This window comes from Acomys russatus, chromosome 18 (assembly GCF_903995435.1).
Source record: "Acomys russatus chromosome 18, mAcoRus1.1, whole genome shotgun sequence".
NCBI lineage: Eukaryota > Metazoa > Chordata > Mammalia > Rodentia > Muridae > Acomys > Acomys russatus.
Window position 1 is genome coordinate 18,091,894 of NC_067154.1, and position 13,784 is coordinate 18,105,677.

At 45.1% G+C, this 13,784-nt stretch overlaps 1 protein-coding gene across 1 annotated transcript in view; it reads left to right on the forward strand.

Annotated features, from left to right (window-relative positions):
* The window catches only part of Erich6b (glutamate rich 6B), a gene marked incomplete at its 5' end in the record, with an annotated part of 38,829 nt that overhangs the window by 538 nt on the left and 24,507 nt on the right, over positions 1–13,784 (forward strand). Inside the window, one exon of the mRNA XM_051160602.1 lies at positions 6,454–6,623. Coding sequence (XP_051016559.1) covers positions 6,454–6,623 — 170 coding nt within the window. The remainder of the gene's footprint in view (positions 1–6,453; positions 6,624–13,784) is intronic.

The following is a 13,784-nucleotide window of genomic DNA, read 5'->3' on the forward strand; positions in this document are numbered from 1 at the left end:
GAGATGGGAGGAGCTGTGGCTCCCTAGATACTCAGGCAGAAACAGCAAAGGTGAGGGGCAGGAAGAAACTCTGACCACTCACTGCCCTGTCCATGGTGCTGACAGACAGGATGCCCTTAACAGATTCTGCTCAGAATGTTTACAGTGGGGCCACCCTGCTTAGAGAGCAGCCATGGAGACTTCATCAAGAGCTTGGGGTGCCTGTTTGGTTTGTTTTTTCCCATCTGTTCGTTTGTTCATTTGTTTGTTGAGACAAGGTCTCATTTATCTTCAAACGGCCTCAAATTCACTCTGTAGCCCAGGATAACCTTGAACATCTGATGCTCCTGCCTCTACACATCACAAGTGCTGGGGTTACAGCCTGCACCACCACTCTCAGCTCACATACATGTTCCAAAAGCACTCCACCAGCTGAGAGACACCCCATCCTGATCTATTGCAATAACAGCATCTCCCATTTTCAACAAGGAATGCAGTTTTATCACGGGTGTTTTAGAAACTATATAGGAAAAAGAAACTATATAGAAAAAAGAAAGGTCATTCATAGAAACAACACTCAGGGCTGATCTTCAGACTCGACCCACATGTGAATATGGGTGAATGCATACATGCACAATAAAAAAGAAGAAAGCAAAAATTACCACCAAAGATGATGCTCATTTTTCATACTTTGGTTTTATCCTCCTCAGACTTATATACACACATATGTGCAATATAATATACAGACTAATTGTACATACATAATTTACTAACAAGATTTTGGCCCTGGATTGGTTACCAGATTGATACATTTCACCTTTTGGAAAAGATCATGTTTTCTATAGTGCTTGCACCTAGCTTTTAAGGTATACGCATTTATGCATTTGTACTTTGTGATTGCATACAAATATTATATGTTCCATGGATATCATTTCATATTTTATAAATAGACTTATTAATTTTCTTTTGTCTTTTTTTTCCGAGACAAGGTTTCTTTATGGAGCCTTGGCTGCCCTGGACTCACTTAGTAGACCAGGCTGGCCTCGAACTCACAGAGATCTGCCTGCCTCTGCCTCCTGAGTGCTGGGATTAAAGGCATGCACCACCACTGCCCAGCTTAATTTTTCTTTTTAATATTTTTATTTTTAACTGCCACAGCAGTTGGACACATCAGTGACTGTGGCATTACAAGACTGAGTCAGTGTGTAATGTTCAGATGAAGAATCTGACAAGTCTGTCCTTCATACATGTGCCTCTTCCTTATAGTGGGAACATACCAAATCCTCTCTTTTAATTATTTTGAAATATTCAGCTAATTGCTATCAGATGTAGCTATCCTACTTTTCTACAGAACATTCAGCTTTCTTGTCCACTCATGCCCATTAACCATACTCTTCCTGTTGCCCCCACTCATCCATGGATGCTCATCCCAGGCTAAATCACAATACTGCTATTCGCTGATCCTTACTGATCATTCATTGTTTCCAATTTATTGCAACCTGTATCTTTTTTTTTCCTTTTCTTTTTTGTTTTGTTTTGTTGACAGGGTCTGCCTTCGTAGTCCTGATGACTATGATACCCACTATGAGACTGAGAAGTAGCTCATTTGGTAGAGTGTTTTCTCTAGTACCCATGGGGCCCCAGGGTTGATGCCCTACACCACATAAACTGGATGTGGTGGTGCACGCCTGTAATCACGGCCCTTGAGAGGTAGGGCAGGATGATCAGAAACTCAAGGCCACCCTCAAATATATAACAAGTATTTCCTAGAACACCAACTTGCAACCTGACCCTAGGCCACCAGACTCTGCTTCCCGGGGTATCTACAGTCTTACCATGCTGCTGAATGACGGCTCCCAGTCAAGGGCTGACATTTTTCTACAGCACTGTTCCTGAGATTGGCAGCATCGTCTTAAGTTGGGTTTTATTCTGGCAGCAGCAGCAACTGCGCTATTTGCTAGCCCTAGCTAATGTGTCCTGGCACAGAGGTCCATATTAGCATCTTCTGATGATGTCCTGACTGCATGATCATACCCAATCAGGTACAGAAATTGAAAACCTCAGTTTTGTTACCCTCGGCTTTTATCTTTGCCTTGTCCCGCATCTCTTCAGATACGGTATCATCGATTCCTACTTCCCTTGAGGAAGTTGAGATGCTGCATTGCAGACGTAGCTGCTCTGAGGTCAGGAATTTCTTTCCTGTGAACCTCTACCATCAGGCTCCCTCCTGGGATCATGATATCCCTGCTGTCCAAATACCAAGTGTAATGCTAATACTGAAAAATAGCAACCCGTGCTTTTCTTCTGCACAGTATGGATCAAGCATTCTTAACATGTCCCCTCTGTGCACTGGATCTTTGTAAATATATTACCCACTAGCATAGGACAAATACAATGCTGTCAAGCCAATGGAACTGTGTATAAAGCACAGGCTTTGAAAATAAACGACCTGCTAGCAAAAATGGAAAAAGCACTGAAGAACCCTGCAGGGGAATGTTAAAACGATCTTAAAGGCACAGGGAAGAGCCTCTTGGGTTATGCAAGCCCCAATACCACATCAGATTATGCAAAACAGGTTATGAGGGGGTTGACAAGAGAATTCTTAGTTTTTAAAAAGAATTTATATCAAAGTTTTTAATGTAGAATATTCTCCAAATATCTTTGTTGATATAACCAGTGTGGAACATGGTATTGAATAAGAATGCCTTCCTGACCCATAGCAGATATGCAGCAAAGTGAGTTAACTGATGAGATTTATTTTATAAAGGCATATGCATACATGTATGCCTGTGTGTATATACTAACACACACGCACACACATGCACACACATATGCACATGCACACACACACTTTAATGAATTAATTGCATTTATATAAAAAAAAAAAAACCTTAGAGAGGACATATGAACTACCATCTCTCTTATTCTAGTAGACTAATACCTAGGAACTAGAGGCAAGGCACTATCAGTAAGAAGATTCACAACTTCTTTTTACAGTAATAATAGGAAAATCAGTACATTTCACAACCTAAATGTAACCAAACTAAGTCTACCTAAAGCAGATTTTAAAATCTGGGGAAGATGACATCAACTGGACACTTAGGAAAATTGTAATGAGTTTGTCTCTCACAATACAGAATACATCTAAGTCACTATCTTGAGGAGGATTGGGGGCCCTATGTAGGCACAGCAGGAAAGAGTACTGTTATCAGCTAGTAATGTCTACCACAGAATCAAGTACTGAAGACAAAGTGTGACTGTCATTTGTTTATTAGTAGCAGACAGGAGTCTGCCATAAAGAAGGCCTTTCCTTCCTAAAGCTTGATTTCTTATGTCTGAATCCATCTCTCTCCTGCTTATGAGTTAGATGAATTTTTGTTTGTTTTTTATTTGTTTGTTTGTTTGTTTGTTTGAGACAGGATTTCTCTGTGCAGACCCTTAGCTGTCCTGGAACTCACTTTGTAGACCAACCTGGACTTGAACTCACAGATATCCACCTGCCTCTGTTTCCCGAGTGCTGAGATTAAAGGCATATGCCGCCACTGCCTGAGGTACATAAACTCAGACAAGTCCCTTAATCTCTTGTCTTGGCATCATCTCCTAACTGAGGACTAGCAATAGACTACATTACAGGATGCATCAGACACATGGTATTTTGAGCCAATAAGAAGGTTAGCTGTAATCATATTATATATTACTCTCCTACCACTGACTTGTGATCCCTGGCAAAATTTTCTTCTGTGAAATGACATGACCAAAAGGCAAGAGATCGTGGGGCAGTAAAGAAGGGAAGTATCTGTCCCGAGATGCCCTTGGAGGCCATGCTGGGCTCGGGTAAGTCTTTATCACATGAGCTGGTGACAACTGTACTTGAAGCTCTTGATGTCATGTCATTAAGATGATCAGATGGATAAGTGACACAAATGATTAAAAGTCTGGTGTACACCTTGAATCCCAGCGCTATAGAGGCAGAGCCAGGAAGATCTCTGTGAGTTCTGCGCCAGCCTGATCTACATAGTGAGTTCCAGAACAGCCAGGGCTATGTAGAGAAACCCTGGATTTAAAAAAAGGGGGGGAAGGAGAAAATCTCCCTAATGTTAAATATTAACCCCCCACTCTCCCCACCACCACCACCGCTCTGCATGGCACCTTTGGTGAGCACCTAAGATTAGCAGAGCAAGCTTGGATCCTTATTTTCTTGAATTCTCTGCAGCTTAACGCCCACCCCCACCCCAATGTTTAAAGAAAACCATTAAGAGAGCGAGAACATTGAGGTAAGGCAGAAGTAGAAAATTTCTATAACCCAGATCCTCTCATCCTCACCATCAGGGACGTAACAAGATATTTTTAAATGCAAATACAAATGCTTTGTAGGGATCAATAATGCCTTTCTGCTCTCTCCCCCAATAGAACTTGAAGCAGTTGCCACAGCAGGAAGTCAGCTCAGGTAATAACCTTCTGGGAAAAGCGAGGTGGAAACTCACATTTTCAGAGATGGGGAGGGATGGAGACGATCTTGAGGAACAAGTCCCTGAGGTAGGATATTGAGTAAGGAGCCCCTGAAAGCACCACAGTGGCCCGTTTGCATCAATGTTGTCCATTCACAGGGCAGGGTTCCAAAGTCAGGTGTCTGGGTACACAGGATGTCTAGCAAAGAAAAAGGGCAGGGCCTTCTGAGTTTGGGTCAAAGTCTAGATCAGAGACAGGCAGTAACATGAGGCAGTCAGCAAAGGGCTCACAGGCAACGCTCTGTGGGCAGAAGAGTGGATAGCCAGAGGGAAGCTACAAGCTCTACAGGGAAAGAATCAGCTTGGGCGCATTCCCAAGGCTTACAGGGATTGAAATGCCCCCGGATGGTGAAAATAAAAATATCTATGCAATAAGGATGTTCTTCTACCTACTCAGCTCTAAAGAAACCAGTAGAGAGGTACCCAAGTTTCCCAGCATGCTACCCTTGTCTTTGTATCATGTACATGATAATCCCCCACAAGTGTACATCCTGGGGCCCTGATGGGCGGTCACCCTTCTCTACGGATGACGTCACTGGATGTGAGAGCTAGAAAACTCACAAGGCAAGTTCAGTGGTGGTGAGAAGTCGAAGTAAAGTCCCTGCTTTGCCACAAGTTATAGATCAGGGCAGTGGGCTGCTCCCGGCAAGGCAAACCCCAAGTTTGGCTCTGCACTGTCTCCTCCAGTCTATAGTCCATACCTCTAGGGGTGAGACATGGTGGATTTGATGGGTAACACACACACACACACCACATACACACCTCACAGGCCAAATACACATAAACACACACACAAGGGAGTGTCGTGTCAAAGGCACTTTCTCTCCATCTACTTCTTAACTTGCCTTGGAGATTGGCTGCAAAGGGCACTGGTGGCCAGCCTACCAAGTCTGACCCACAGTTGTACCCAGGAATTACACTCACAGCATCCAAGAACTATAGAACGGCCACTGTGTCTCCCAGCCGCTGGGTCTTTACCTGGTACTCCACACACAGGACAGGCTTGGCAAGATGAAGGGTCTTCTCCATTCTGCTTCTCATGGGCCTGCTAGACACTTAGCAGGGCTTGAACATGAGTCATGACCCCAGGTCATTACATTTGAAGAGCCTGCATCCACCCCATCTTTATTCACATTTCATTGTGAATATGTTCAACACCGTAGGGCCCTACAAGAGAACTCTGAGAAGCAGTGAGGCCTGGGGGAGGGGTTGCTTGGATTTCCAGATGTCATTTGGCCTGAGTCCCTCAGAAAAGTCCCTCTACAATATTTTTTTAACAGACATAGCCATCACACCAATATCTATTGGACATTTTGGCGGGGAGCCTGTCTCTGCCAAGTAGGCCAATGGATATTAAGTAATTTCAAGGTGGACACTCCCTTTCACTCCTTTGAATTGTAGTCTGGAGCCAAAGAAAATCTAGAGACTCCTGAGAAAGAACATGGTACTCAAAATTGTCCTTCTAGGCCCTAAGTTGCAGGGAGTTCACACCTCACTCCTAACAGGCTGACATCTACAGCCCTTCAGAACACATTGTGACAGTAGTGGGCCACCTACAGGGACATAACTCCATGCTTGATTTTCAACTACTGTGACATGTACTTCCATGGTTTTTCACACTCCTAAAACAACCGTGAGGCAGGAGAGGAGCCACTAGAGAATATGAGCAAGGTTCCAAACCAGGGATGATAGTGAATGTTCTAGAATATTCTGCTGTCAGTGAAGACATCCATAGATCCTTTCAGATTTTAGTGAAACCACAGCTGGCAACATGGAGGGGCACACAAGGCTATTCTCTGTGATCCACAAGCTCTGCCTCTTAGTCTTCTAGCCTCTCCCAACTGGGACCGGTGGAAGTCTACAGGAGAACAGCCACCATCTTCCCAACCCCACAGTGCTACACAACTGGGATCCTATCTTGACTTCTGTATGGAAATTAGCCAACCCTTTTGCTTCTCTTTGACAGGAGCACAGTTCCCAGTACCTCCCATGAAATCCACCCTTCGGCTACCACTCCTCTTAGCTCTGAACATGACCTGAAGTTTGCCACATCTTCTTACCACAATGTATCAGGAATCTCCGCTTCTCTAAGAGACCAGAGCAGTCAGACAGAATGGGCCTACAAAAGCAAGATGGGTAAGGGAGATTACATTCTATGAGAAACCCCTGGCCAGTCTCCTGTGTCTGAGGAAGAATGACCTTGCAACACGCCTGTGTGCCTGTGTGTATGATACTGAAGCTTGAGTGTAGTCTCCCATGCTTGTAATATGACACAATCCTGGGTGAGAGGGTGCTAAGTCCAACACATTTGGTTAAGAAGAGAACTCTCCTGGCAGCCCCAGCACCCATCACCTCACATCCCAGACCCTCCCAGAAGCATCTGCAAATCACTGATACCAGCATTGCCTTTCTGTCTCCTCTCTGTCCTTGTTGGTCCTCCTGCCCTTTGCTGTAAGAGCACAAGCAGGGTTCTCCTCAGGGACAAAGGCATTCCCTCCACAGGTTGTGCACTGATTCTTTGAGGCAACAGACAATGTCCAGATAATAATGTGGTGAATAATCAAGAAGGCTTGGGTCAACTGTGTGTTGGCATGCTTCTGAAGATAGCTTCATCTCAAATCCAGGCAAATCCACCATACAAAAAAATGCACAGAAGAGATTTGAGAGGGATGGCAGCAAGAGTCTCAGCTCCACCCAATTTAGACCAAAAGCCCTTCCCTCTGGGTCCTGGCAGTGTAAAGCCGAGCAGCATTTCTTACCATTATTAATCATTAAAGTCCAGCCTTGATGGGACTGACCCACAGCTGATTGACAGATTTACTTCCTGTCTGCAGTCATGACAGTAGTAAATGGCATTCCCCGTTACTTCACCTCCCTGCCTGTCCTGCTAAGTTTTGCGCCTCAAAGTTGGTTAAACAAAATTAGGAGCCAGAAACCCTTCAAAGGAGGGCGGAGGCATGAAAGACAGGCCCACACACGCCAGTGTATGATGGGAATGTAGGCTCCCAGGCTTAGGGGGCTCATTGGATCCATACACGTGTTCTCTCGGATCCCTGAGAACTGGAACCGTTGCAGAGCCAGCGGCGTCTGCAGAGAAAACAAAACTCTTGTCTAAATATTCATAAGCAAGATGCTAAGAGGCCATACTGACTGTCTGTAAAGTATCAACATTAAGCTCATAAAGAATGTGGGAGAAAAGGGATAAAGAAGCCACGTGTGGCAAAGAAAGGCCTGACCATAGCATGGTGGACACCATGAAAGGCCTTTGTGCCTTCTTCACCCACAATCCTTTTACTCTCCACGCTTAACAAATAAGCTCCCACATCCACACTTAGGCTGTAAGCATCATGCGTCTCTGATCTGTGTGAGCATATTTTGCAGCTTTGCATCTTCCGAAGACTGATGACATCCTTAAAGCCACCAAATGCCAAGTAAACAATTATGGAGAGTCTAGCATTTCATAGCAAACGCCTACTGATCAAATACTATGACATCAGCAGCCTGTGCCACAGGTATGGTGTTGCCGCCTCCAAGACAGGCTCAATGACGACACAACCAAATGCCTATGGTGACCTGGGGAGACAGTCACGAATGAGTCCAGGGACTGTGGACTCACATCAATGAATCTAGGGACTGTGGACTCACATATGGTTCCCTGGGTTTAAGTCAAGGATGCTGGGCAGTAACAAGGACTGGAAAAGTTCTATACCTACCATAGAAGAAACCAATTTCCCCTCTTACTTCCTCTGCATTTTCAGTCACTAAATTCATACTACAGGACTACCATCTATCGAGACCTGAACGGACTCTTGTCACATGCTCTTGTCTTCCATTTTGGGCCCACTCAGCATTCCAAGCAGAATCACTTGCCAGTCTTTCTCTGTGCTGCAAAACCAGTGGATTTTGCCCCCAGGTTACTGTGTATTATATGAGTCTATGGGACACCCAGAAACATCGTATGCTGTTCTTTTAAAACCTATCTGAGCCCGGTGCACTGGCGCATGCCTGTAATCCCTGAACTAGGGGAGGCAGAGTCAGGTGGATCATTGTGAGTTCAAGGCCAGCCTGGTCTACCAAGCAAGTCCAGAACAGCCAAAGCTACGCAGAGAAACCCTGCCTCCAAACAAACAAACAAACTCTGTCCGTATTTCCAATTCTTCCCCACCTCATCATGGAAAGGGGGACAGAAGCTTCTGAAGTGATAACGTTTTGTGGGTGCCTCCAAGCGCCCTGCAATTCTTTATTGGCTGAATTTAGTTTGTCTCTTGTCAGTTAATCCCAGCAAACCTTAGGAAGAGGAAAACCCCATTCTTTTCCCATTCGTTATTGCAGCAGAGACTGAAACAACAAAGAGTGAGCAGTTACCAAAAACTCATGGAAGACTCTTCTGCCTGTGGATTATAATATTTCTGGAGGACTCTGATGACAACAGGCACATGACTGTATGGTCAATGAATGGAGCAAGGGGTTTGGGAGATTTAGGATTTCTCAGGGCCCAGTGTCACTGCCAACTACCAGGAGCATACTTATATCCTAAAAAGCCATGCTGGCTGAAGAAGGCTGTCTTCCCAGGGGTAGCATCTTAGGTCAGAGAAACAAGATCACGTGACCAGACTAAGTGATGGAGGCACCTCCCAGAGGCAAGCCCATTGTGCCTCCTTTCGTACCGTCCCTGTCAAATGATTTCAAATTACTTTCCCCTTCTTGGCGTTATCGTAGTGTACGCACAGACTAAAGTCCCAATGGGTAGAGAAATGTCCACCTTCATACCAGTGGCATCCCAGGCTAGAAAGGTGAGAGAGCTAGTGACTTCTCCAAAGTGGCTGCGTGAAAGGTTCATGTAGGAACCAGAAGCACAGACCCAAGATGATGGGGAAGCTCAAAGTCAGGAGGTGGGAAGGAGAGGGACACGGCAAAACACTCTGGAGGAAGAGGAAAGCCCCAGCCACTGTGGCACACTTTACTGAAGATTCCCACACGGGACAGGGACAAATAAGGATCTGCTTTGTGGGGAGAAATCCCCTCTCACTTATTGCAGAAACATGGCATCTGTCAGAAGACAACCACAGGGTTGACAGCTCAGGATGGAAGGCTAGCAGGGAAGGGTGGAGGTAAGACCTCGAACAGCCCAAGTGTCCTCCACCCCAGGCTCAGCAAAGATGCTGACTTCTAGCCCTTATTAAGCCCTTGCTTGAGGTGTCCTGAAGTCTCCGTGCTTAACACAGTCCCTGGAAGGCCTAGCAACATGAACAAGGGAAACATGGCAACGTTTATTTAGCTCAGGATGAATCTCTTCATCTTGTGGCTCATGCGTCTGGGGAACTCTTCACTGTGAGGCTGTTCGGTACCCACAGGTCAGAAACAGTATCTCATGCACGGCACAGATTTCACTCACAAAACTACCCTGATAAATCCTTGAAACTTGTTCTCCCAGAGGGTGCCAAGTCTGACATGGAAAGCATACTAAAGAACAGGAAATGACTCGTGGTCCAGAGGGGAGGACCAGAAAGAGATATCTGCAGCCCTGAGAGTCAGTCTATTTAGACATATGGCAGGTCATAAACAAAGGAGACCAGAAATCTTAACACTGAGCCTTACATATATGCTCAGGGAAGCTGAGATTTAGCGCCTGGCAGGCACAAGGCTGGATTTGTGAAATGCTTTGGACACTGTGATGGAACCACCCCTCCCCTCCTGATTCAAGATTAGAGTGTGCTGATAAAAGAGCACATCCTACTCCAAAGAAAGAGATAGGAGTGTACACACACACACACACACACACACACACACACACACACACACACACAAAGGCACCATTTTTTTTAATGTGAGTGAGCTGGGGAATGATTCTCCAAGCCACCTGGCAAGAGAGAAGTGGCCAGGATTGGAAAACTACCCTGGAGTGCGAATCAGTGTGTGTTTGCACAGTGTATGCTTTGGTGGACATGGGTTTATATATTGTTTTCAGTGTTGGAAATGAAACCCAATGACTTGAGCATCTTGGATGTGCTCCACCAAAGTCACATATCTCTGGTCCCTGGTTTGGAGTTTCAAAGAATCACGTGCAGAGGATTTAAAACAAAAGGATGATGTTACCAGACATGGATGTGTGGTCAGGGGGCTGGAGAGATGGCTCAGTGCTTGAGGAGACTGTCTGTTCTTCCAGAGGTCCTGAGTTCAATTCCTGGCAACCACATGGTGGCTCACAACCATCTATACTGGGATCTGATGCTCTCTACTGGCATGCAGGTGTACATGCAGATAGAGCACTCATGTACATAAAATAAATGAACTAAAATAGAATATATCAGAAAAACTGAATTCTAGGATAAACACTCTTGTTCAGTAACAGCAATAATTTTAAAATTAAAAAGAGTGGCTTTCATTTATATACTTGCTTGTCTATATGTGCACCATGTATGCAGTACCCACATAACCCAGAAGAGGGCAGTGGATCCCCTACAACTGCAGTTTCAGGCAGCTGAGAGCCATCTAATATGGGTGCTACAAACCAAATGCAGGTCCTCTGCAAGAACAGCAAGTGCTGTGAACCACTGAGCCATCTCTCCAGCCCCGCTGGTCCTGTTAAAATGTAGCTAGAGCTCAAAGAAGGTTACAACAGACCTGGCTACACTACACAGTGCTGGTAAATGGCACAGAGTCAAGTTCAACATCCACTGTTACATTTTTACTTCTGCTGGGAAAGAAAATCATATTTGGATTAGAAAAAGCACAACAAATTGAATAAGAAATAGCAGTAACCAAGGTTGTTGAAAAAGTCAGAAGAGAATGGTAACTGCTGCCTTTCAACCTAGACAAAATTGCAGAGGCAGGTGGATTGCTGTGAGTTCAAATCCAGCTTGGTCTACGAGTCCAGGACAGCCAGGGCTGTTAACACAGAGAAACCCTGTCTCAAAAACAAACAAACAAAAATGTCTCAATCATCTTTCTGGGATCTGAGGAATTATGAGAAATTGGGGAGATGAGCTTGTGGCCAAATTAGAACAAATGTTGAGAGTAAAATGGCCTCAACAACTCAGTATACAGCTGGCAGGGACAACCACTTAATGTTGGTTTACCATTTTTTGACAAAACGGCCACAGGCAAGTATAATGATCCTACAAAACCAAGTCCCATCAGGCCGTTAACGTGCAAAGGCTTCTCAGTGTCTTGGGACAAGACAGAGCAATGTGAGGCAGATGCTGACGAGATGATGAAGCAATAAGAGAACCATCCCCAGAGAACTGTTGAGTAGCTCAGATTCAACTTGGTCTCCAGCAGAAAGCCAGGGTCTCTTTCCAGGATGGCCTTTGCAAATGTGGAATGGATGTTTCTATTTGCAGATGCCCTGAATCTGATCACATAATCGGATTCTAGATCTTGGCAGGCAGAAATATAGGTGAGGAGCAAGTCAGGGAAAAAAAAACCATACTGGTAATTCATATCACATCCTGCTCTGTTAAATCCCCACCCACCCACCCCCCCCCACACACACACACACACACACACACACACACACACACACACACACACACACACACATCCCAAGCTGGAGAGATATAGTGTAGGAGATGTGGTGCTGTCAGGTCTCTCACTCAGCAACATCCCAGCAAGTAAATGGAACAAGAAAAGTTAACATAACCAAGTGTAACTAGAGGGCTACTACATAAAAGAGGAATTAGACCTCCTCTGCCCTGCACTGGAGACCCAGCCTGGGATGGTGTGCTTATTTATATTCTACAAGGGATAGAAGTTGGTTGGCTGGGGCTCAGAGAGAACCTAGGGTTAGGTGAAGCCAGAGACACCATAATGCAAACAATCGCTGAAGTAAGGCAGTGTGTTGAGTTTGGGAGATGATGACAGCTTTTTTTGATGGTTCACTGCACAAAGCTGCGAGTTGCCGCCTCACTGGCTACCCTAGAGAGCTGGGCCAGGCCTGTTCAAGGCAGAACAACAATGGCTCCTGCCACTCAAGACAATTCTGTAGTAGGATGCTGTGCTGGCTAGTTTTATGTCAACTTGACACAGGCTAGAGGCATTTGAGAAATGGAAACCTCGCTTGAGAAAATGCCTCCATAAGATAAGGCTATATAGGTGAGCCTGTAGGCCATTTTCTTAATTAGTGATTGGTAGGGGAGGCCTCAGCCCAGTGTGGGTAATGCCACACCTTGCCTGGTGGTCCTGGGTTCTATAACAAAGCAGGCTGAGCCAGGCGATGGTGGCACATGCCTTTAATCCCAGTACTCGGGAGGCAGAGGCAGAGGCAGGTGGATCTCTGTGAGTTCGAGGCCAGCCTGGTCTACAAAGTGAGTCTAGGACAGCCAAGACTACACAGAGAGACACTGTCTCAAAAAACAAAACAAAACAAAACAAAAAACAAAAAACAAAGCAGGCTGAACAAGCCATGAGGAGCAAGCCAGTAAACAGCACTCCTCCATGGCCTCTGCATCAGCTCCTGCCTCCAGGATCCTGTCCTGTTTGAGTTCCTGTCCTGACTTCCTTCAGTGAGGGACTACGGTGTTGAAGTGTAAGCCAAATAAACTATTTCCTCCACAAGATGCTTTGGTCATGGTGTTTCAAATCAGCAATAGTGACCCCAGCCAAGACAAATGTGTTTCAGAGCTTTGTGTCCTTTGCTTGTGGGAGTCCTGGGGCTCATGGTTGCAGTGCGCATGTCTGAGGTCTCTCATCCCAGCACAGAGAGCCCGATGCAAACCTGACCCTCCTGCAAATGATGCAGCAGTTTGCTTTCCTGTCCTCATGGGCCTATTCCTCTTCTGATGCCAAGAATGGAACACAGGGTGTGAGTGTGTGTGTGTGTGTGTGTGTGTGTGTGGTGTGATGTGTGAGAGAAAGGGGAGGGGAAAGAGGAGACTATTTTTGTATATCAGAGAGAGTAAATGTGATAGCATTATGTATTTATATAAGAGTGTGTATGTGTATATATGTGTGAGAGTGTGTATGTGTATATATGTGTGAGAGTGTGTATGTGTATATATGTGTGTAAGAGTGTGTGTGTATATATGTGTGAGAGTGTGTATGTGTATATATGTGTGTAAGAGTGTGTGTGTATATATGTGTGAGAGTGTGTATGTGTATATATGTGTGTAAGAGTGTGTGTGTATATATGTGTGAGAGTGTGTATGTGTATATGTGTGTAAGAGTGTGTGTATATATGTGTGAGATGTGTATGTGTATATGTGTGTAAGAGTGTGTGTGTTATATGTGTGAGAGTGTGTATGTGATATATGTGTGAGAGTGTGTATGTGTATATATGTGTGTAAGAGTGTGTGTGTA